The sequence below is a fragment of the Phoxinus phoxinus genome (assembly GCF_949152265.1).
Source record: "Phoxinus phoxinus genome assembly, chromosome: 14".
In the NCBI taxonomy this organism is placed as follows: domain Eukaryota; kingdom Metazoa; phylum Chordata; class Actinopteri; order Cypriniformes; family Leuciscidae; genus Phoxinus; species Phoxinus phoxinus.
Genome location: NC_136889.1, coordinates 34519383 through 34545022, shown reverse-complemented (window position 1 = coordinate 34545022; position 25640 = coordinate 34519383). Strand labels below are relative to the sequence as shown.

At 46.0% G+C, this 25640-nt stretch overlaps 1 protein-coding gene across 3 annotated transcripts in view; it reads right to left on the bottom strand.

Moving 5' to 3' along the window:
* efemp1 (EGF containing fibulin extracellular matrix protein 1) overlaps positions 1-24522 on the bottom strand; it is a 28585-nt gene extending 4063 nt beyond the window's left edge. The window contains exons 1-8 of one of the 3 annotated variants that reach the window (XM_079636148.1): positions 24379-24522; positions 23901-23988; positions 13563-13611; positions 13179-13433; positions 7500-7622; positions 6363-6482; positions 1986-2105; positions 973-1092 (exon numbers count right to left, since the gene is read on the bottom strand). In XM_079636148.1, coding sequence (XP_079492274.1) covers positions 973-1092; positions 1986-2105; positions 6363-6482; positions 7500-7622; positions 13179-13433; positions 13563-13611; positions 23901-23981 — 868 coding nt within the window. In that variant the 5' untranslated portion in view covers positions 23982-23988; positions 24379-24522. Of the gene's footprint in view, positions 1-972; positions 1093-1985; positions 2106-6362; positions 6483-7499; positions 7623-13178; positions 13434-13562; positions 13612-23900; positions 23989-24378 lie in introns of those variants that run through there. The other 2 variants (XM_079636147.1, XM_079636149.1) reach the window with 2 other exon arrangements.
* Positions 24523-25640: the final 1118 nt, after the last annotated feature.

Below are 25640 nucleotides of genomic sequence, written 5' to 3'. Positions count from 1 at the left end.
TAAACTTCAGATGGTCCAGAACTCAAGACACCGGCATAATTACTAGAACCACTTCCATTGAGCACATCTCTCTTGTTCTTCATCAATTACACTGGCTTACTTATAAATATTGCGTAGAGTACATGTTGCGTTTTTCACTTTTAAATCTGCACAATTGTCTTATTACTTTTAAATCCCTTCTTTAAACTCATCTTTTTAAATGAGCTTTTCAGGATTAATTTACTATATTAAAGGGAAACTACACTTTTTTGGGAAATAGGCTCATTTTCCAGCTCCCCTAGAGAGACCATTTTCGAATCCATTCAACCGATCTCTGGGTCTGGCGGTAGCACTTTTACTCAGGACATGCTAGCTGGCAACAAAGGATTCCATTCATTATGCTAAGCTAAGCTAGCGGCAACCCTGCCAAACTAAAACAATGCATGCACTGAGACAAAAATGCATTTGCGCACCTATCTAAATGTAGGAAAGACGGTGAATAAGCCCTATTTCAAAAAACAGTGGAGTGTTCCTTTAATTTATTTAGGTTTAATTACAAAAAATGTAGATAACCTGTTAAACATGAAAGTATTAAGCAATCATTAAAAATATTCTCCTTATATAGAACTCTTTTGGCATAAAATGTTATTAAGTGTACCTTTTTTTCTAAGAGTGTAATATTGCCAATGGAAATTCCATTAACATGAGCACACCTATTGTTGGTCATGACAAAGGCTGTACAAAATACACACAGAAAACCATCATCTAACATCTTTCCCTCTGTTTAGAACAACAGAATTTTTGTTTCACATATCGATTAATGAAATAAAAATAACAGAGGGGGTGAAGCAACATTTGAGCCCTGCATTGTTTCCATGATGTGTTTGGGAATTCCTGGCCATCTTGCTCTGATGTGAAATATCTGGGTGTGGATGGAGAGAAATAAGGCCAGGCAAAGACGAGCGTTATATTTTACGAAGGAGGAGCCGATACCTTGACACATTCTTGTTCTCTGCAGCTGATATCCCTCTGGGCAGGTGCAGGAATATCCACCCGGGCTGTTCATACACACATACTGGCACATGTAGCTGGAGAACGCACACTCATCGATGTCTGGACACACACCAGGACAACATACAACTCAACACACAGTCACATATGAGGAAAGCCATTTACTGAGAACAAAACTCGAGCTGACTTGAGCTGAATAACCACACTATTGTCTTCTGTGGAGCTGCTTATAGCATTTCATAATTGATGAACTGTGCTCAGTTATTGAACTGAACTGAATCAACACTAAACTGATATGATCTGAATAATGACAATATTGTCTTTTTAGAGCTGCTTTACAGCTGAATTGGAAATTGCCTACAGGTGACTTGACTAAAGGCATCATGATCTTTGTCTAAAACAAGGCTGAGAACAATCTAGCTGATGATAAAGAATGACATTTTGTGCTGCTGTCCAAATAAAAATGCGGAAATCGAACATTTGGTGAATTTTAAATACATACAAATGCATTTAAGTTTTGTTGAGTAAATGAACATCGGTAAACTTAAGCCCTTTGTAAGCGGGTTAACTAACTCAACCCAAACATATGAAATGAATCACAAATATACAAAGCAAATATGTAATATGCATGTTATGTGCTAGTCAGAATGTCATGTTATGTCTTCACATAACAACGCAATGGATACCAGACAATGAACAACTGGCCCATAAAAATTCATTAGATTTTATTGCAATAGTGTATTTTTTGTTAAATATTGATGCATATTTAAATTAATATATAAAAATGTTTGAATGTCTGCTTTAATTCAGCACTTTCTATAAAAATATATGTAACGCCCTCTTGTGGATGTACAAAATATGGTGTACACTTATCTTTCCCTCTGACTGAAATCATTTCTTTAGAATCATCACTATATATATCACTATGCCTTCGAGAAAGTAGGGAGTGTACTCAGATCAAGCATATTTAAATCAAGTACAGAATAAACACTTACCCACACAAGAGACGGAGTCCGGGGCGAGTTCATAACCCCGATCACATTGGCAGATGTACGAGCCCAGCAGGTTGAAACACTGATGCTGGCACGGCTGAGCCAGATCACACTCATTCACATCTGAAACACAAGCCAAATCCAATATTGAAAACATTTTTTAATGTCAGTTAATAGTAAGATATATTTCAGACATTATTTGGCCAGTTAGTTCATAAATTTCCAAAACAAGTCAAAGCATCAAGCAGGACTATGCGGTATGTATCGTCTAGGATAATATTGTAATTGTTGTTTTAATGACGTGTGAGCTGATATTATCAATTATGTCAATCACTTTTATTATAGCGCGTTATTAACTTTTTAATAAAAGCTGACGCGGGACAAAATGCCCGATTTCCCAACACGTTGAACTGAGCAATGCCATTGTGCCATTTTAATAGGCTACTTTTAAACGCATATAGCTCAGTAATGTCAGTTTTATGTATTTTCTGAAGGGGGGGGGGGGGGGGGGGGGGGATTTTTGTTGGGAAAGTCGGGGGAGAGACGCACACTTCGATTAGACTGGATAAACACATGCAGATTTTACATTTCAAACACATTTCTTAATTGTTAAGAAAATTAAACGAAATAAATGAATAAATCAAGCCTTTATTACATAACACTAGGCGATATCATGCAGCATTCAGAAAAATGCTGCACCCGCACCCCTAGTTCCTACGTCTATGGCCCAATGACGCTACTATGAGCATTTACTAGCTAGGCCTACTTTTAAAAAATGCGGGTCAGGAAGCGGGTCGGGTACAATATTTTCATTCTTTTTTTTTGCGGTCCGAGTTGCGGGCAGGTTAGTTGAAAACGTCGGTCGGGTGAGGGTTGTTTATACATTGACCGGCGCATCACTGATTCTCCAGTCTGTTCCAGTGAGGGAAATTCCAGAGCCCGTTCTCACCCCAGTGTCAGCTCCTGAGAATGCAGAGCTGACCATTATGGCCACGGCCATTTTAGAAGTGTGGGCTGCACACACGTGGGCTCCAACCCCTGAGCAGAGTCCAGTGATGGCTCCAGCCCCTGACCAGAGTCCAGTGATGGCTCCAGCCCCTGAGCAGAGTCCAGTGATGGCTCCAGCCCCTGAGCAGAGTCCAGTAATTGCTCCAGCCCCTGAGCAGAGTCCAGTGATGGCTCCAGCCCCTGAGCAGAGTCCAGTAATTGCTCCAGCCCCTGACCAGAGTCCAGTGATGGCTCCAGCCCCTGAGCAGAGTCCAGTAATTGCTCCAGCCCCTGACCAGAGTCCAGTGATGGCTCCAGCCCCTGAGCAGAGTCCAGTGATGGCTCCAGCCCCTGAGCAGAGTCCAGTGATGGCTCCAGCCCCTGAGCAGAGTCCAGTAATTGCTCCAGCCCCTGAGCAGAGTCCAGTAATTGCTCCAGCCCCTGAGCAGAGTCCAGTGATGGCTCCAGCCCCTGACCAGAGTCCAGTGATGGCTCCAGCCCCTGAGCAGAGTCCAGTAATTGCTCCAGCCCCTGACCAGAGTCCAGTGAAGGCTCCAGCCCCTGAGCAGTCCAGTAATTGCTCCAGCCCCTGAGCAGACTCCAGTGATGGCTCCAGCCCCTGACCAGAGTCCAGTGATGGCTCCAGCCCCTGAGCAGAGTCCAGTAATTGCTCCAGCCCCTGAGCAGAGTCCAGTGATGGCTCCAGCCCCTGAGGACAGTCCAGTGATGGCTCCAGCCCCTGAGCAGAGTCCAGTGATGGCTCCAGCCCCTGAGGACAGTCCAGTGATGGCTCCAGCCCCTGAGCAGAGTCCAGTAATTGCTCCAGCCCCTGAGCAGAGTCCAGTGATGGCTCCAGCCCCTGAGGACAGTCCAGTGATGGCTCCAGCCCCTGAGGACAGTCCAGTGATGGCTCCAGCCCCTGAGCAGAGTCCAGTGATGGCTCCAGCCCCTGAGGACAGTCCAGTGATGGCTCCAGCCCCTGAGGACAGTCCAGTGATGGCTCCAGCCCCTGAGCAGAGTCCAGTGATGGCTCCAGCTCCTGAGCAGAGTCCAGTGATGGGTCCACCCCCTGAGCAGAGTCCAGTGATGGGTCCACCCCCTGACCAGAGTCCAGTAATGGCTCCAGCCCCTGAGCAGAGTCCAGTAATTGCTCCAGCCCCTGACCAGAGTCCAGTGAAGGCTCCAGCCCCTGACCAGAGTCCAGGTATGGCTCCAGCCCCTGAGCAGAGTCCAGTGATGGCTCCAGCCCCTGAGCAGAGTCCAGTGATGGCTCCAGCCCCTGAGCAGAGTCCAGTGATGGCTCCAGCCCCTGAGCAGAGTCCAGTGATGGCTCCAGCCCCTGAGCAGAGTCCAGTGATGGCTCCAGCCCCTGAGCAGAGTCCAGTGATGGCTCCAGCCCCTGAGCAGAGTCCAGTGATGGCTCCAGCCCCTGAGCAGAGTCCAGTGATGGCTCCAGCCCCTGAGCAGAGTCCAGTGATGGCTCCAGCCCCTGAGCAGAGTCCAGTGATGGCTCCAGCCCCTGAGCAGAGTCCAGTAATTGCTCCAGCCCCTGACCAGAGTCCAGTGATGGCTCCAGCCCCTGAGCAGAGTCCAGTAATTGCTCCAGCCCCTGACCAGAGTCCAGTGAAGGCTCCAGCCCCTGAGCAGTCCAGTGATGGCTCCAGCCCCTGACCAGAGTCCAGTGATGGGTCCACCCCCTGACCAGAGTCCAGTAATGGCTCCAGCCCCTGAGCACTGAGAAAATATACTCTCATAAAGGTAAAAATGCCACTGGAAATTTAAATAAATACTAAATATCAGCACTCTCTCTCACCCTGTGGTCTGTGCGGGTCCTAACACCCCAGTGTAGTGACGGGGACACTATACTGACAAAGAGCACCGTCCTTCGGATGAGACGTTAAACCGAGGTCCTGACCCTCTGTGGTCACAAAAAAAATATCCCAGGATGTCTTTTGAAAGAGTAGGGGTATAACCCCGGTGTCCTGGCCAAATTTTCCCAGTGGCCTCTGTCCATCATGGCCTCCTAACCATCCCCATATACTAATTGGCTTCATCACTGTCTCCTCTCCACCAGTAAGCTGGTGTGTGGTGGGCATTCTGGCGCAATGTGGCTGCCGTCGCATCATCAGGTGGATGCTGCACACTGGTGGTGTTTGAGGAGATTCCCCCCTTCTATGTAAAGCGCTTTGAGTGCTGAGAAAAAGCACTATATAAATGTAATGAATTATTATTATTATTATTTTGCCACTGAAAATATTCTCAAACAAGGCCACAACAGAACCATTGTATATCTTTGAGCAACACACAGCAGTTTCGTTTCTAAATAAATCTGCATTAAATGAATTAATAAATGTTTTGATTATTAGGTGGTGATCCACATATATACATGGACATATTTCCTCAAGTTGTTCTTTAGTGTATTTCTTCACCGAGTCTAGAAGCAAAATCGAGATTCCTCGTTTTTTAGTTACAGTTGGTCACCACATGCATCTTTTGAACTGATTATAAAAGAAACATTCTTCTGCTCTTCTGTCATGTGGCTCAACCAAATCTTTCCCTGCAGGACCTTGGACACATTCGGTGTGTTTGTACTGGTCCTAAGAGCCATTCTGATCAGTATGTTCTTCAGTTTCCACTGAGTGCATGATTTCCATGTACAAATGCTTTTGCAGGAAACCTTTCCTCACTAAGGAATTCCTTATCATGTTGTTGATCAAAGAACATATTTTATTGGCAAAGATTTTCATGCTTTGATTCACAAGTTAGGCATCATTCTAAAGTTTCACATTCCTTACTGTTCTCAGAACAACTGAACAATGTTGATTTGCAAATGACAGCTTTGAAACCTTGGAATTGATCCCAAGTGCTCTCTCTCCTTTTAAAATATGTTGTGCTAACAGATTCCCCTTTAATTTGATGCTCCTCTTGCTTCTGTCCATTCCACAAGACCTTTTAAATTCCTTTGTGAAAGATCTGAAATCAAATTCTTGGCAGAACTTTGAAGCATGCTAATCTGAGAGACTTCTTGCCCATTTATCTTAAGGACATCTATTTCACTTTATATTATTGACACAGTGATCATAAGAGTAACCGACTGTGTCTATTATTTTATATATTACTCTAAAATATATGAAAGCTTCCTGTATGTTGCTCAATATTGAATATTCTACAGTGAATATGACACTTAAAAGCACTTGACCGCCATCTTAACTCCAACAATCCACTTTAATCCCATCCAATTTTAATCCATTGGCAGCGCATTCATCTACATCTGCACACACACACACACACACACACACACACACACACACACACACACACACACACACACACACACACACACACACACACACACACACACACACAGAAGGCCAGGTCTGGTCTGTATCTCACCTACACAGCTGTGGTTGTTGCTGGCGAGCTGGTATCCATCATTGCACTCGCAGTAGTAAGAGCCAGCGGTGTTCACACATGTGTGCATGCAGAAGTGTGACAGCACACACTCGTTTCTATCTGCAAAGAGGTTCACACAAACACTGCTCATATAACCGATTTTCCATCTTGACAGATTTGCAGGGTGATAATGGTAACATCTCCATTTTGTTCTTGATTATTGTTTGATAGACCAAATCTGATGAAACATTCGCAGGGGTTTCAGGGAATTTTGAGGGGGGACCTCAGTCTTAACAGAGTCTGATGTCTAGTCGGATAGTTCACGTTGATGATTGATGAGAAACTGAACCTTCCACACATGCATGCAAGAGATCCACAGATCCACAGGAATGCATGCACTGCTCTAGTTTGCTTCCTAATCTAGCTGTCTAACAGAACTGGCAATGTTTATTACGAATATTGTTGGCTCTGTGACAAATTGCTTTTGTAAGTCGCTTTGGATAAAAGCATCTGCTAAATGCATAAGTGTAGACAAGAATGTCTGTTTTGAACACAATAAGTGCTTTAGTGTGCATGACAGAAAATGCTGGCAAATATTGTTACCAACCAATATTCATTCATTTGGCAATATTTTTTTTAGGAAAAAAAAGTAAAGAAATGTGTCTCCTTTTTGGCCAGGAATTTTAATTTCGGTGCATCACTGAGACTATTTTGAAAGACCATATTCATTTTAATTTATTTGACTTTTAAAAAGCTTATCATCTGAAGGAAATATAAAAATAAACCAAAGTATTTATTTACCATTGTAGACATGAGAGACATTAGAGAAAATGATTGAAAGTCAGAAACATTTTTGTGTTCTCGCCAGTCTTCTAGAGTCTCGCCAGTCAATCTGCGACATTTCTACCACTGATTAAAATACTACTAACTAGCTTCACAGGCTAGTACGTTTTTCCCGAATGGACAAGGAAACCCCAGTAAGTTAGTCGACCAGTTTAACCAACAAAAACCAGCTGACCCTCTGTCTTAACCAGTGAAATCACAAGACCACTTTGGCTGAGCACTTTGTAAGAGCCAGAGCCAGAGCCAGAGCCAGAGCCAACACTTTGACCAGTGTTGTTTTCTCTCAGAACTCACCCACACACTGCTCTCTGTGTTTCTGGTATCCAGGAAGACACTGGCAGGAGTAAGAGCCTCTGGTGTTGAAGCAGGTCTGATCAGCACTGCAGGTGTGTGTGCCGTCAGCGCATTCATCTACATCTGCACACACACACAAACACACCAATGCGTCCCTTGGTAAAGCAAGTCTGGAAAATCACTAATTTATCACATTAAATATGTTGTTTAATAACGTCATGAATTCTAAATCAGAAAGCATCATCAATCTAATTTACATGAAGAGATGGTAAAAACTCAAAGTTAAAGCTACAGCCGGCAACAACGACATGTTCTAAGAATGTTTTTCTAATGTTCCCATTAGATATAAAAACTTTATTTCTGAATGTTCTCTCGACTTTCATTTGAAACTTTTTTAAATGTTTAAAAATATATATAATTATACATTTTTCTTAGATACACGAACATTAAGGAAACATTCTATTGTATAATTTTGCAAACATTATGAAACATTAATTTTGAATGTTCTCTGAATTAGTAAGTAGTATTTATTTTTTATTTTTTTACATTTATAACACTAATAAAGACCAGATAGCTCTGAATGAACGTTAAATTAATGTTACTGGAAGAACGTTTGTTCATAACTTTGAGAGAACCGTTGCCTGTTAGCTGGACTCAGATTTACAGGATGGAAAGTGCCGTTCGGGAGTCTTTATCACTGAACTTGTATCAAACCCTACGATAGACAACCTTCTTCTCCTTCAGTCCATTCTTCAACTCCATCTCCTGTTCAACTCCATATCACGGTCAACTCAATCTCTCATTCAACTCCATCTCTCGTTCAACTCCATCTCCTCTTCAACTCCATCTCCTGGTCAACCCCATCTCTCTTGTTCAACTCCATCTCTCGTTCAACTCCATCTCCTGTTCAACTCCATCTCCTCTTCAACTCCATCTCCTGGTCAACTCCATCTCCTGGTCAACTCCATCTCCTGTTCAACTCCATCTCCTCTTCAACTTAATCTCCCGTTCAACTCCATCTCTCTTGTTCAACTCCATCTCTCATTCAACTCCATCTCTCTTGTTCAACTCCATCTCCTGTTCAAATCTATCTCCTCTTCAACTCCATCTCCTGTTCAACTCCATCTCCTGGTCAACTCCATCTCCTGTTCAACTCCATCTCCTGGTCAACTCCATCTCCTGTTCAACTCCATCTCTCGTTCAACTCCATCTCTCGTTCAACTCCATCTCTCGTTCAACTCCATCTCCAGTTCAACTCCATCTCCTCTTCAACTCCATCTCCTCTTCAACTCCATCTCCTGTTCAACTCCATCTCGTGTTCAACTCCATCTCCTGTTCAACTCCATCTCCTGTTCAACTCCATCTCCTGTTCAACTCCATCTCCTGTTCAACTCCATCTCCTGTTCAACTCCATCTCCTGTTCAACTCCATCTCCTGTTTAACTCCATCTCCTGTTCAACTCCATCTCCTCTTCAACTCCATCTCCTCTTCAACTCCATCTCCTCTTCAACTCCATCTCCTCTTCAACTCCATCTCCTGGTCAACTCCATCTCCTGGTCAACTCCATTTCCTGGTCAACTCCATCTCCTGTTCAACTCCATCTCCTGTTCAACTCCATCTCCTCTTCAACTTCATCTCCCGTTCAACTCCATCTCCCGGTCAACCCCATCTCTCTTGTTCAACTCCATCTCTCATTCAACTCCATCTCTCTTGTTCAACTCCATCTCCTCTTCAACTCCATCTCCTGGTCAACTCCATCTCCTGGTCAACTCCATCTCCTGGTCAACTCAATCTCCCGTTCAACTCCATCTCCCGTTCAAATATCTTCCTGTTCAACTCCATCTCCTGTTCAAATCTCTTCCTGTTCAACTCCATCTCCTGTTCAACTCCATCTCCTGTTTAACTTCATCTCCTGGTCAACTCCATCTCCTGTTCAAATCTCTTCCTGTTCAACTCCATCTCCTGTTCAACTTCATCTCCTGGTCAACTCCATCTGCTGTTTAAATCTCTTCCTGTTCAACTCCATCTCCTGGTCAACTCCATCTCCTGGTCAACTCCATCTCCTGGTCAACTCCATCTCCTGGTCAACTCCATCTCCTGGTCAACTCCATCTCCTGGTCAACTCCATCTCCTGTTCAACTCCATCTCCTGTTCAACTCCATCTCCTGTTCAACTCCATCTCCTGGTCAACTCCATCTCCTGGTCAACTCCATCTCCTGGTCAACTCCATCTCCTGGTCAACTCCATCTCCTGTTCAACTCCATCTCCTGTTCAACTCCATCTCCTCTTCAACTTCATCTCCCGTTCAACTCCATCTCCCGGTCAACCCCATCTCTCTTGTTCAACTCCATCTCTCATTCAACTCCATCTCTCTTGTTCAACTCCATCTCCTGTTCAACTCCATCTCCTGTTCAACTCCATCTCCTGGTCAACTCCATCTCCTGGTCAACTCCATCTCCTGGTCAACTCCATCTCCTGGTCAACTCCATCTCCTGGTCAACTCCATCTCCTGGTCAACTCCATCTCCTGGTCAACTCCATCTCCCGGTCAACTCAATCACCCGTTCAACTCCATCTCCCGTTCAAATATCTTCCTGTTCAACTCCATCTCCTGTTCAAATCTCTTCCTGTTCAACTCCATCTCCTGTTCAACTCCATCTCCTGTTCAACTTCATCTCCTGGTCAACTCCATCTCCCGTTCAACTCCATCTCCTGGTCAACTCCATCTCCTGTTTAAATCTCTTCCTGTTCAACTCCATCTCCTGTTCAACTCCATCTCCTGTTCAACTCCATCTCCTGGTCAACTCCATCTCCTGGTCAACTCCATCTCCTGGTCAACTCCATCTCCTGGTCAACTCCATCTCCTGGTCAACTCCATCTCCTGGTCAACTCCATCTCCTGGTCAACTCCATCTCCTGGTCAACTCCATCTCCTGGTCAACTCCATCTCCTGGTCAACTCCATCTCCTGGTCAACTCCATCTCCTGGTCAACTCCATCTCCTGTTCAACTCCATCTCCTGTTCGACTCCATCTCCTGTTCGACTCCATGTCCTGTTCGACTCCATCGCCTGTTCGACTCCATCTCCTGTTCGACTCCACGTCCTGTTCGACTCCACCTCCTGTTCGACTCCACCTCCTGTTCGACTCCACCTCCTGTTCGACTCCACCTCCTGTTCGACTCCACCTCCTGTTCGACTCCACGTCCTGTTCGACTCCACGTCCTGTTCGACTCCATCTCCTGTTCGACTCCATCTCCTGGTCGACTCCATCTCCTGGTCGACTCCATCTCCTGGTCGACTCCATCTCCTGGTCGACTCCATCTCCTGGTCGACTCCATCTCCTGGTCGACTCCATCTCCTGGTCGACTCCAACTCCTGGTCGACTCCATCTCCTGGTCGACTCCATCTCCTGGTCGACTCCATCTCCTGGTCGACTCCATCTCCTGGTCGACTCCATCTCCTGGTCGACTCCATCTCCCGGTCGACTGCATCTCCCGGTCGACTGCATCTCCCGGTCGACTCCATCTCCCGGTCGACTCCATCTCCCGGTCAACTCCATCTCCCGGTCAACTCCATCTCCCGTTCAACTCCATCTCCCGTTCAACTCCATCTCCCGTTCAACTCCATCGCCCGTTCAACTCCATCTCCCGTTCAACTCAATCTCCCGTTCAACTCCATCTCCCGTTCAAATATCTTCCTGTTCAACTCCATCTCCTGTTCAAATCTCTTCCTGTTCAACTCCATCTCCTGTTCAACTCCATCTCCTGTTCAACTTCATCTCCTGGTCAACTCCATCTCCCGTTCAACTCCATCTCCTGGTCAACTCCATCTCCTGTTTAAATCTCTTCCTGTTCAACTCCATCTCCTGTTCAACTCCATCTTCTGGTCAACTCCATCTCCTGGTCAACTCCATCTCCTGGTCAACTCCATCTCCTGGTCAACTCCATCTCCTGGTCAACTCCATCTCCTGGTCAACTCCATCTCCTGGTCAACTCCATCTCCTGGTCAACTCCATCTCCTGGTCAACTCCATCTCCTGGTCAACTCCATCTCCTGGTCAACTCCATCGCCCGTTCAACTCCATCTCCCGTTCAACTCAATCTCCCGTTCAACTCCATCTCCCGTTCAAATATCTTCCTGTTCAACTCCATCTCCTGTTCAAATCTCTTCCTGTTCAACTCCATCTCCTGTTCAACTCCATCTCCTGTTCAACTTCATCTCCTGGTCAACTCCATCTCCCGTTCAACTCCATCTCCTGGTCAACTCCATCTCCTGTTTAAATCTCTTCCTGTTCAACTCCATCTCCTGTTCAACTCCATCTTCTGGTCAACTCCATCTCCTGGTCAACTCCATCTCCTGGTCAACTCCATCTCCTGGTCAACTCCATCTCCTGGTCAACTCCATCTCCTGGTCAACTCCATCTCCTGGTCAACTCCATCTCCTGGTCAACTCCATCTCCTGGTCAACTCTATATCCTGGTCAACTCTATATCCTGGTCAACTCTATATCCTGTTCAACTCTATCTCCTGGTCAACTATCTCCTGGTCAACTCTATATCCTGGTCAACTCTATATCCTGGTCAACTCTATCTCCTGGTCAACTCTATCTCCTGGTCAACTCTATCTCCTGGTCAACTCTATCTCCTGGTCAACTCTATCTCCTGGTCAACTCTATCTCCTGGTCAACTCTATCTCCTGGTCAACTCTATCTCCTGGTCAACTCTATCTCCTGGTCAACTCTATCTCCTGGTCAACTCTATCTCCTGGTCAACTCTATCTCCTGGTCAAATCTATATCCTGGTCAACTCTATCTCCTGGTCAACTCTATATCCTGGTCAACTCTATCTCCTGGTCAACTCTATCTCCTGGTCAACTCTATCTCCTGGTCAACTCTATCTCCTGGTCAACTCTATCTCCTGGTCAACTCTATATCCTGGTCAACTCTATATCCTGGTCAACTCTATATCCTGTTCAACTCTATGTCCTGTTCAAATCTCTTCCTGGTCAACTCCATCTCCTGGTCAACTCCATATCCTGGTCAACTCCATCTCCTGGTCAACTCTATATCCTGGTCAACTCTATATCCTGGTCAACTCTATATCCTGGTCAACTCTATATCCTGGTCAACTCCATCTCCTGGTCAACTCCATATCCTGGTCAACTCCATATCCTGGTCAACTCCATCTCCTGGTCAACTCTATATCCTGGTCAACTCTATATCCTGGTCAACTCTATCTCCTGGTCAACTATCTCCTGGTCAACTATCTCCTGGTCAACTCTATATCCTGGTCAACTCTATATCCTGGTCAACTCTATCTCCTGGTCAACTCTATCTCCTGGTCAACTCTATCTCCTGGTCAACTCTATCTCCTGGTCAACTCTATCTCCTGGTCAACTCTATCTCCTGGTCAACTCTATCTCCTGGTCAACTCTATCTCCTGGTCAACTCTATCTCCTGGTCAACTATCTCCTGGTCAACTCTATATCCTGGTCAACTCCATGTCCTGTTCAAATCTCTTCCTGTTCAAATCTCTGATTATATTTTTGCCACCTGTACTGTACATACTCTTATCTCTTTTGCACATTAAGCTTCTCCTTGTACATATATATGTGCGTATGTTATACTATGTCATCTATGTTCTATTGTGTGCTTTCCTCAGTGAGGCTAATAATGCTAGCATACCTTGACAGAAGTTCTGCTCATCACGTGTGAGTCCAGGCGAGCACCGAGAGTCTCCAGCGCTGGGGTTTGAGCGGGTCTGTGGGTTCAGCGGGGGAACAGGGCTTTGAGGAACAGGGTTTGATGACTGTGATGATTCGTCCCCATCGCTGACGAAGATCTGTGCGTTCTGAGGGAGGCAGAGGTATCCGCCATAGTGGTTTATACACTTCATGCCCCCTTTACAGGCGTCAGAAACAAGGGCACACTCGTCAACATCTGTTTACAGACGGAGAGAAACCTGCTGTTACTGTAGGCTTTGGGTTTATCTTCTCAAAGACAGAAACACAACAGTTGGTCATACAAGGCCAGAGAGAGAATATTATATCAACAATACTATTTTATTACCTTTGCATACCTCTTTAATGGGATCATATTCATAGCCTTCTGTGCACTGCTGTGAACAATAACATTTATCAGTCAGAATCTTTTACCAGTCAGTTTAACACATATATGAGCTGTAATAACGAAACAATAGGCCTATTTCACAAAAATGGCTGCCGAGACCGGAAGTAAGGTAAACTCTTTTCCGGTGAAAGCGCTAGCAGTAGCAGTCGGAGGACAAATGCGGAGACTAAAAGCGACCAGTCCTGTTGCGTACCTTTTTATGTTTCAACTGAAAGAAGAAACAACCCTATTTATCATTCCACAGCTTTCCTTGCGACGAAATGTTGAAAAAGCATTTGATTTGGGCTATACCGAGAGAAGAGGGGCACTTTCTGTGTGTTAAGCACTTCACGGAGGATGAAGTCCGTGTACGAGTCTACGAGAGTCCGGTCGTAGATATCTTCATCGCAGGCCATGTCTTGCAGGTTTTCATGGAACAACTGGGGAGAAGTTAAATCACGCCAGACACAGAGGGCAAAGAGACGTGTCTGTGAAGGAGGAAGCAGATGTTGAGACGGAGTGTTGATGCCGGTGTTCGGATGGGATGTCCTGACAAAACATATATTGCACTTGATTGTTATCTGATTTGCACGTCATGCACTTTTATTTATTATTATTAACTGCTGGCAAATCAAAAGTGTTTGTAGAAGTTGTTTTCTATAACTTTCTTTCCTTGTTTTCTTTTTAACGTTAACGTTACCTTGGTGCGAGGCTTTTGCCAGGCCTGCTGTTTACTTGTGCAAGCAAGGGCAGCTGGAACATTTATTAAACGTGTAGAATACTTTCCAAACCGTTAATACATATAGTATTATAAATTCAGACGTTCATGATATAAAAAAATAAACATATTAGAATTAGAGAAAACAAGCTGTTCACATTCCATTTTGAGAATGAATGGCGATCGTAGCGGGTGGCGGCGCGACCGGAAGTATCGCTACCCTACTTCCGGTTCGGTCGCCATTTTGTGAAATAGGCCTATCATACCTGTTATTTAGCTGTATCAGAGAATGTCTAATAAGGGGAGAACTGCCACTCTCAGTACACTTCCGGCTTCTGAACTGGTTGCAGTTCCACTCTGGTTCCATATGAGGGCGCTCACGGGACAAGTTCAGAATGAATGGTCTATGGAGCTATACCCCTCAAAATCCACTTTTCTCAGGATATAATTTTTTGTCTAGTAGTTTGAATGTTGTATTCGAAAGGAGATGCAAATAAATTACACATTGCTGGGTGTTAGATTTTTTAGAGTCACTTATTTGCTTTAAAAAGTCTTTTAAAATGTAAATGATATCATACACATCATACGACCAGAGATACTGCTTTACGGCAATCCTTCAGTCACTTTGTGTTTTCGCGCTCTGCACTTTCTTTTCTCTCGAGGCATCGACAACACAGCGGACACAGGTAAACACACAACACAGCTGACACAGGTAAACACACAACACAGCTGACACAGGTAAACACACAACACAGCGGACACAGGTAAACACACAACACAGCTGACACAGGTAAACACACAAAACAGCGGACACAGGTAAACACACAACACAGCGGACACAGGTAAACACACAACACAGCGGACACAGGTAAACACACAACACAGCTGACACAGGTAAACACACAACACAGCGGACACAGGTAAACACACAACACAGCTGACACAGGTAAACACACAACACAGCGGACACAGGTAAACACACAACACAGCTGACACAGGTAAACACACAAAACAGCGGACACAGGTAAACACACAAAACAGCGGACACAGGTAAACACACGACACAGCGGACACAGGTAAACAAACAACACAGCGGACACAGGTAAACACACAACACAGCGGACACAGGTAAACACACAACACAGCGGACACAGGTAAACACACAACACAGCGGACACAGGTAAACACAAAACACAGCTGACACAGGTAAACACACAACACAGCGGACACAGGTAAACACACAACACAGCGGATACAGGTAAACACACAACACAGCGGACACAGGTAAACACACAACACAGCGGACACAGGTAAACACAAAACACAGCGGACACAGGTAAACACACAACACAGCGGACACAGGTAAACACAAAACACAGCGGACACAGGTAAACACACAACACAGCGGACACAGGTAAACACAAAACACAGCGGACACAGGTAAACACACAACACAGCGGACACAGGTAAACACAAAACACAGCTGACACAGGTAAACACACAACACAGCGGACACAGGTAAACACACAACACAGCTGACACAGGTAAACACACAACACAGCGGACACAGGTAAACACACAACACAGTGGACACAGGTAAACACACAACACAGCGGACACAGGTAAACACAACACAGCTGACACAGGTAAACACAAAACACAGCTGACACAGGTAAACACACGACACAGCGGACACAGGTAAACACACAACACAGCGGAAACAGGCAAACACACAACACAGCAGACACAGGTAAACACACAACACAGCAGACACAGGTAAACACAACACAGCTGACACAGGTAAACACACAACACAGCTGACACAGGTAAACACACGACACAGCGGACACAGGTAAACTCACAACACAGCTGACACAGGTAAACACACAACACAGCTGACACAGGTAAACACACAACACAGCTGACACAGGTAAACACACAACACAGCGGACACAGGTAAACACACAACACAGCGGACACAGGTAAACACACAACACAGCGGACACAGGTAAACACACAACACAGCGGACACAGGTAAACACACAACACAGCTGACACAGGTAAACACACAACACAGCTGACACAGGTAAACACACAACACAGCGGACACAGGTAAACACACAACACAGCGGACACAGGTAAACACACAACACAGCGGACACAGGTAAACACACAACACAGCGGACACAGGTAAACACACAACACAGCTGACACAGGTAAACACACAACACAGCTGACACAGGTAAACTCACAACACAGCGGACACAGGTAAACACACAACACAGCTGACACAGGTAAACTCACAACACAGCTGACACAGGTAAACACACAACACAGCTGACACAGGTAAACACACAACACAGCTGACACAGGTAAACACACAACACAGCGGACACAGGTAAACACAAAACACAGCTGACACAGGTAAACACACAACACAGCGGACACAGGTAAACACACAACACAGCGGACACAGGTAAACACACGACACAGCGGACACAGGTAAACACACGACACAGCGGACAGGTAAACACACGACACAGCGGACACAGGTAAACACACGACAGAGCGGACACAGGTAAACACACAACACAGCGGACACAGGCAAACACACAACACAGCGGACACAGGTAAACACACGACACAGCGGACAGGTAAACACACGACACAGCGGACACAGGTAAACACACGACACAGCGGACACAGGTAAACACACAGCACAGCTGACACAGGTAAACACACAGCACAGCTGACACAGGTAAACACACAACACAGCGGACACAGGTAAACACACGACACAGCGGACACAGGTAAACACACGACACAGCGGACACAGGTAAACACACAACACATCTGACACAGGCAAACACACAACACAGCGGACACAGGTAAACACACGACACAGCGGACAGGTAAACACACGACACAGCGGACACAGGTAAACACACGACACAGCGGACACAGGTAAACACACAACACAGCGGACACAGGTAAACACACAACACAGCGGACACAGGTAAACACACAACACAGCGGACACAGGTAAACACACGACACAGCGGACACAGGTAAACACACGACACAGCTGACACAGGTAAACACACAACACAGCTGACACAGGTAAACACACAACACAGCGGACACAGGTAAACACAAAACACAGCTGACACAGGTAAACACACAACACAGCGGACACAGGTAAACACACGACACAGCGGACACAGGTAAACACACGACACAGCGGACAGGTAAACACACGACACAGCGGACACAGGTAAACACACGACAGAGCGGACACAGGTAAACACACGACAGAGCGGACACAGGTAAACACACAACACAGCGGACACAGGCAAACACACAACACAGCGGACACAGGTAAACACACGACACAGCGGACAGGTAAACACACGACACAGCGGACACAGGTAAACACACGACACAGCGGACACAGGTAAACACACAGCACAGCTGACACAGGTAAACACACAGCACAGCTGACACAGGTAAACACACAACACAGCGGACACAGGTAAACACACGACACAGCGGACACAGGTAAACACACGACACAGCGGACACAGGTAAACACACAACACATCTGACACAGGCAAACACACAACACAGCGGACACAGGTAAACACACGACACAGCGGACAGGTAAACACACGACACAGCGGACACAGGTAAACACACGACACAGCGGACACAGGTAAACACACAACACAGCGGACACAGGTAAACACACAACACAGCGGACACAGGTAAACACACAACACAGCGGACACAGGTAAACACACGACACAGCGGACACAGGTAAACACACGACACAGCTGACACAGGTAAACACACAACACTGCGGACACAGGTAAACACACAACACTGCGGACACAGGTAAACACACGACACAGCGGACACAGGTAAACACACGACACAGCGGACACAGGTAAACACACGACACAGCGGACACAGGTAAACACACAACACAGCGGACACAGGTAAACACACAACACAGCGGACACAGGTGAACACACAACACAGCTGACACAGGTAAACACACAACACAGCGGACACAGGTAAACACACGACACAGCGGACACAGGTAAACACACGACACAGCGGACACAGGTAAACACACGACACAGCTGACACAGGTAAACACACAACACAGCGGACACAGGTAAACACACAACACAGCTGACACAGGTAAACACACAACACAGCGGACACAGGTAAACACACAACACAGTGGACACAGGTAAACACACAACACAGCGGACACAGGTAAACACAACACAGCTGACACAGGTAAACACAAAACACAGCTGACACAGGTAAACACACGACACAGCGGACACAGGTAAACACACAACACAGCGGAAACAGGCAAACACACAACACAGCAGACACAGGTAAACACACAACACAGCAGACACAGGTAAACACAACACAGCTGACACAGGTAAACACACAACACAGCTGACACAGGTAAACACACGACACAGCGGACACAGGTAAACTCACAACACAGCTGACACAGGTAAACACACAACACAGCTGACACAGGTAAACACACAACACAGCTGACACAGGTAAACACACAACACAGCGGACACAGGTAAACACACAACACAGCGGACACAGGTAAACACACAACACAGCGGACACAGGTAAACACACAACACAGCGGACACAGGTAAACACACAACACAGCTGACACAGGTAAACACACAACACAGCTGACACAGGTAAACACACAACACAGCGGACACAGGTAAACACACAACACAGCGGACACAGGTAAACACACAACACAGCGGACACAGGTAAACACACAACACAGCGGACACAGGTAAACACACAACACAGCTGACACAGGTAAACACACAACACAGCTGACACAGGTAAACTCACAACACAGCGGACACAGGTAAACACACAACACAGCTGACACAGGTAAACTCACAACACAGCTGACACAGGTAAACACACAACACAGCTGACACAGGTAAACACACAACACAGCTGACACAGGTAAACACACAACACAGCGGACACAGGTAAACACAAAACACAGCTGACACAGGTAAACACACAACACAGCGGACACAGGTAAACACACAACACAGCGGACACAGGTAAACACACGACACAGCGGACACAGGTAAACACACGACACAGCGGACAGGTAAACACACGACACAGCGGACACAGGTAAACACACGACACAGCGGACACAGGTAAACACACAACACAGCGGACACAGGCAAACACACAACACAGCGGACACAGGTAAACACACGACACAGCGGACAGGTAAACACACGACACAGCGGACACAGGTAAACACACGACACAGCGGACACAGGTAAACACACAACACAGCGGACACAGGTAAACACACGACACAGCGGACACAGGTAAACACACGACACAGCGGACACAGGTAAACACACGACACAGCGGACACAGGTAAACACACAACACAGCGGACACAGGTAAACACACGACACAGCTGACACAGGTAAACACACAACACAGCGGACACAGGTAAACACAAAACACAGCTGACACAGGTAAACACACGACACAGCGGACACAGGTAAACACACAACACAGCGGACACAGGTAAACACACATCACAGCGGACACAGGTAAACGCACAACACAGGGGACACAGGTAAACACACGACACAGCGGACACAGGTAAACACACAACACAGCGGACACAGGTAAACACACGACACAGCTGACACAGGTAAACACACAACACAGCGGACACAGGTAAACACAAAACACAGCTGACACAGGTAAACACACAACACAGCGGACACAGGTAAACACAAAACACAGCTGACACAGGTAAACACACATCACAGCGGACACAGGTAAACGCACAACACAGGGGACACAGGTAAACACACGACACAGCGGACACAGGTAAACACACGACACAGCGGACACAGGTAAACACACGACACAGCGGACACAGGTAAACACACAACACATCTGACACAGGGAAACACACGACACAGCGGACAGGTAAACACACAACACAGCGGACACAGGTAAACACACGACACAGCGGACACAGGTGAACACACAACACAGCTGACACAGGTAAACACACAACACAGCGGACACAGGTAAACACACGACACAGCGGACACAGGTAAACACACAACACAGCGGACACAGGTAAACACACAACACTGCGGACACAGGTAAACACGACACAGCGGACACTGGTAAACACACGACACAGCGGACACAGGTAAACACACGACACAGCGGACACAGGTAAACACACAACACAGCGGACACAGGTAAACACACAACACAGCGGACACAGGTGAACACACAACACAGCGGACACAGGTAAACACACAACACAGCGGACACAGGTAAACACACAACACAGCGGACACAGGTAAACACACAACACAGCGGACACAGGTAAACACACAACACAGCGGACACAGGTAAACACACAACACAGCGGACACAGGTAAACACACAACACAGCTGACACAGGGAAACACACAGCACAGCTGACACAGGGAAACACACAACACAGCTGACACAGGGAAACACACAGCACAGCTGACACAGGGAAACACAGAACACAGAGGACACAGGTAAACACACAACACAGCTGACACAGGTAAACACACGACACAGCGGACACAGGTAAACACACAACACAGCGGACACAGGTAAACACACGACACAGCGGACACAGGTAAACACACGACACAGCGGACACAGGTAAACACACGACACAGCGGACACAGGTAAACACACAACACAGCGGACACAGGTAAACACACAACACAGCTGACACAGGTAAACACACAACACAGCTGACACAGGAAAACACACAGCACAGCGGACACAGGTAAACACACAACACAGCTGACACAGGGAAACACACAGCACAGCTGACACAGGTAAACACACAACACAGCGGACACAGGTAAACACACAACACAGCTGACACAGGTAAACACACAACACAGCTGACACAGGTAAACACACAACACAGCGGACACAGGTAAACACACAACACAGCTGACACAGGTAAACACACAACACAGCTGACACAGGTAAACACACAACACAGCGGACACAGGTAAACACACAACACAGCGGACACAGGTAAACACACGACACAGCGGATACAGGTAAACACACAACACAGCGGACACAGGTAAACACACAACACAGCGGACACAGGTAAACACACAACACAGCTGACACAGGTAAACACACAACACAGCTGACACAGGTAAACACACAACACAGCGGACACAGGTAAACACACAACACAGCGGACACAGGTAAACACACAACACAGCTGACACAGGTAAACACACAACACAGCTGACACAGGTAAACACACAACACAGCTGACACAGGTAAACACACGACACAGCGGACACAGGTAAACACACGACACAGCGGACACAGGTAAACACACGACACAGCTGACACAGGTAAACACACAACACAGCTGACACAGGGAAACACACAGCACAGCGGACACAGGTAAACACACAACACAGCTGACACAGGGAAACCCACAGCACAGCTGACACAGGGAAACACACAACACAGCGGACACAGGTAAACACACAACACAGCTGACACAGGTAAACACACAACACAGCGGACACAGGTAAACACAAAACACAGCGGACACAGGTAAACACACAACACAGCTGGTAAACACACAACACAGCTGACACAGGGAAACACACAGCACAGCGGACACAGGTAAACACACAACACAGCTGACACAGGTAAACACACAGCACAGCGGACACAGGTAAACACACAACACAGCGGACACAGGTAAACACACAACACAGCTGACACAGGTAAACACACGACACAGCGGACACAGGTAAACACACGACACAGCGGACACAGGTAAACACACAACACAGCTGACACAGGTAAACACACAACACAGCTGACACAGGTAAACACACGACACAGCGGACACAGGTAAACACACAGCACAGCGGACACAGGTAAACACACAACACAGCTGACACAGGTAAACACACAACACAGCGGACACAGGTAAACACACAACACAGCTGACACAGGGAAACACACAGCACAGCTGACACAGGTAAACACACAACACAGCTGACACAGGTAAACACACAGCACAGCGGACACAGGTAAACACACAACACAGCGGACACAGGTAAACACACAACACAGCTGACACAGGTAAACACACGACACAGCGGACACAGGTAAACACACAACACAGCTGACACAGGTAAACACACGACACAGCGGACACAGGTAAACACACAGCACAGCGGACACAGGTAAACACACAACACAGCGGACACAGGTAAACACACAGCACAGCGGACACAGGTAAACACACAACACAGCGGACACAGGTAAACACACAACACAGCGGACACAGGTAAACACACAACACAGCTGACACAGGTAAACACACAACACAGTGGACACAGGTAAACACACAACACAGCGGACACAGGTAAACACAAAACACAGCTGACACAGGTAAACACACGACACAGCGGACACAGGTAAACACACAACACAGCTGACACAGGTAAACACACAACACAGCGGACACAGGTAAACACACGACACAGCTGACACAGGTAAACACACGACACAGCGGACACAGGTAAACACACAACACAGCGGACACAGGTAAACATGTTAACCTATAACCCATGTTGACCTTGCAAAACCTACAAACAAATCTGAGATTTCTCAACGGCAATCGAGTGAAAGAGACAAATTTAGCCGTCTAGCTCCATAGACTCCCATTCATTCTGCACTCGGGCGATCGCCCCCAGTGGAACTCTGGTGGAACTACAACCAAAATTTAGTACAATAGGACTTAATAGGGAGTGGCCAGGCTCTCCGTAGACGGGCTCTGACTGTATGTAAATAGGCCTGTCCTGTCACTATCACTTCGAATGAAGAAAGTTTTTCTTTTCTGGCCTACCAGTCCTGTTAAAACAAGCCTAGGTCTTCAAGCCTGGCCAAGCTGGTGTTCTGGTGTTCAGCTGGTCTCCCAGATTTACCAGCGTGGAAGATTACACAAATAATAATAATTGTAATTGTCCAAACCCCTCTAATAAAACCAGCCTGGGAGACCAGTGTAAACCAGCTCAGGGTGGTTTTAGCTGTTTATTTCAGTGTGGACGTCTGATGCCATTTCATGATCATTTATTATCTCCTTATTTTAATGGCAAAATGTAATTTTAAATTAACTTGCAAAATGATTGTGGTTATCTCAAATAATTGCAATTAGATTGAATAAACATGATCAGGCGATTAATGGTAACGTGATTTTGCCAAATAAGACATGTTCCTGAATCAACATGTTTTATTTATCCTGGAACAACATTCCTGACTGAAAATGTTAGTCTTAACCCTATCCCTAACCCTAACCGTAACTTATCCCTAACCCTAACCCTAACCCTAACCGTAACAAAAAAGATGTTGATCCAGGAAATCATGTATGATTAATCAATAAGACATATTAATGAATATGTGAATAATGCACTTGCCGTGTATGACACAGGCTCTTCTGCCTCTTGAGAAGCAGCGCAGGACACAGCTGCCATTACCAGGAGGATTCCCAACATCATACTGGTTCTGCATGAGTTAAACACACCAAAACAACACTTACACCTGTACTTACATCATCACAGCTGAACATGTGAGGACACTTCATTCTGCTTTCATTGGCTCAGCTCCAGTCGCACACTTCTGTCTTTTAAAGTGCAACTATTTACAATACGCAGCCATAAAACAACGCGTTCAGCGCATCAGTCGCATACTTGTTGTACGATATCACACAATATGACTCTGTTTCTGCACAAAGCTCTGTTTATGAGTTCACTTCAAACCCAAAACGCAAAGACATCACTGTTTAACACACTTTTATTTTTAAAAAAAATCTAATAAATCATAATGTTTGTTCTAGCTATAAAATGAACAAACTGGGTTTAATCGTAGTTCATACTTCACACTGCTGAACCTCACCTGAGCTGCTGTGAGTGGAGTTGAGTCCGGGGAGGATGAGGAGGGTCTGGTGTCTGGTCCCGAACGCCGGAGAGTGTGAGGAAGACCTCGTGACGTCACCGCCGCGGAGGAATGTGGACGCGCAGGACAGGTTGTCTACCGCTCGGGAGTGTGTGATGGGCTTCATGGGTTTGATGTGTGTGTTGCTCGGGCTCAAGGATGTGTCTCCCTCCACAGGCTGTTTAATACACTCACTGATGCCAGGCATTGTGCTCAGACTTTAAATAGGCCAGTTTGTCATGTCATTCGAGATCATATTGTTTAATACATTAATCATGTCCTCTAGAATCTGAGCAGTGAACTATGACATGCACTTGATCACTGTATGCAAGCACCTCTCCACATTACATTTATAATTACAGAACTGATTTTCCCTGACTCTGCATTGGGTTTGCTTTTTAACAGCTTTTGAGGTTAATATTGTAACATAAATGATCCTGATGATATATAAATTACACAAGCTCATGCATCTTGCGAGTTGAGCATCCATCACAAAAACTCGTTAGTTTTTTTTAAATACATAAAAAAATAAAAATCCAATGCAAAAAGCAGTAAACTATGCCATGCACTTGATCACTAAGCCCCTCCCCAGAGTAAATCTGCAATTAAAGAACTGATTTTCCCTGACTTTGCATTGGATTTGATTGTTTTTTATGTACTTAAAAAAACTGTAATTAGGTTTTGTGATGCATGTGCAACTTGCAAGATCATTAATGTTGCAATATTACATTCAAAAGCTGTTATTTGAACAAACTTTTGGTAAAAAGCATATTTTAATATATTCATTCATGTATTTATTACATGTACAATATTAGAATATCATGATTCATGCACTAAATAGATTTTAAGTTGAGTCAAAACACATGACAACAATCCACAAAACCGAATCCAAACTGTAATCATATAAACACAAGCGCTGCAGATAGAGCCGTAATCAAACCTACAATAGCAGGAAACGCAGGAAGCGGAGCTCAGCTGATGAGACTGGGTGAACCTCAGGACATGAAGCACAGGTGATGGAAGTGAGGCCGTGAGAACCGTTGAGGGATCGACTCACGGACGGCTCACGGGTCTCAAAGAGTCCAAACTTACACACACTCTTTTCTTCTGAACACTGACGCACACAGCTGGGTCTCCGGGGCCCCGGTGCAGGGTGTCGCTGTGGGCCCTCCTCGATTGAAATCGTGTTTCAGGGTGAACATACAAAACCCAGAATCGTTCAA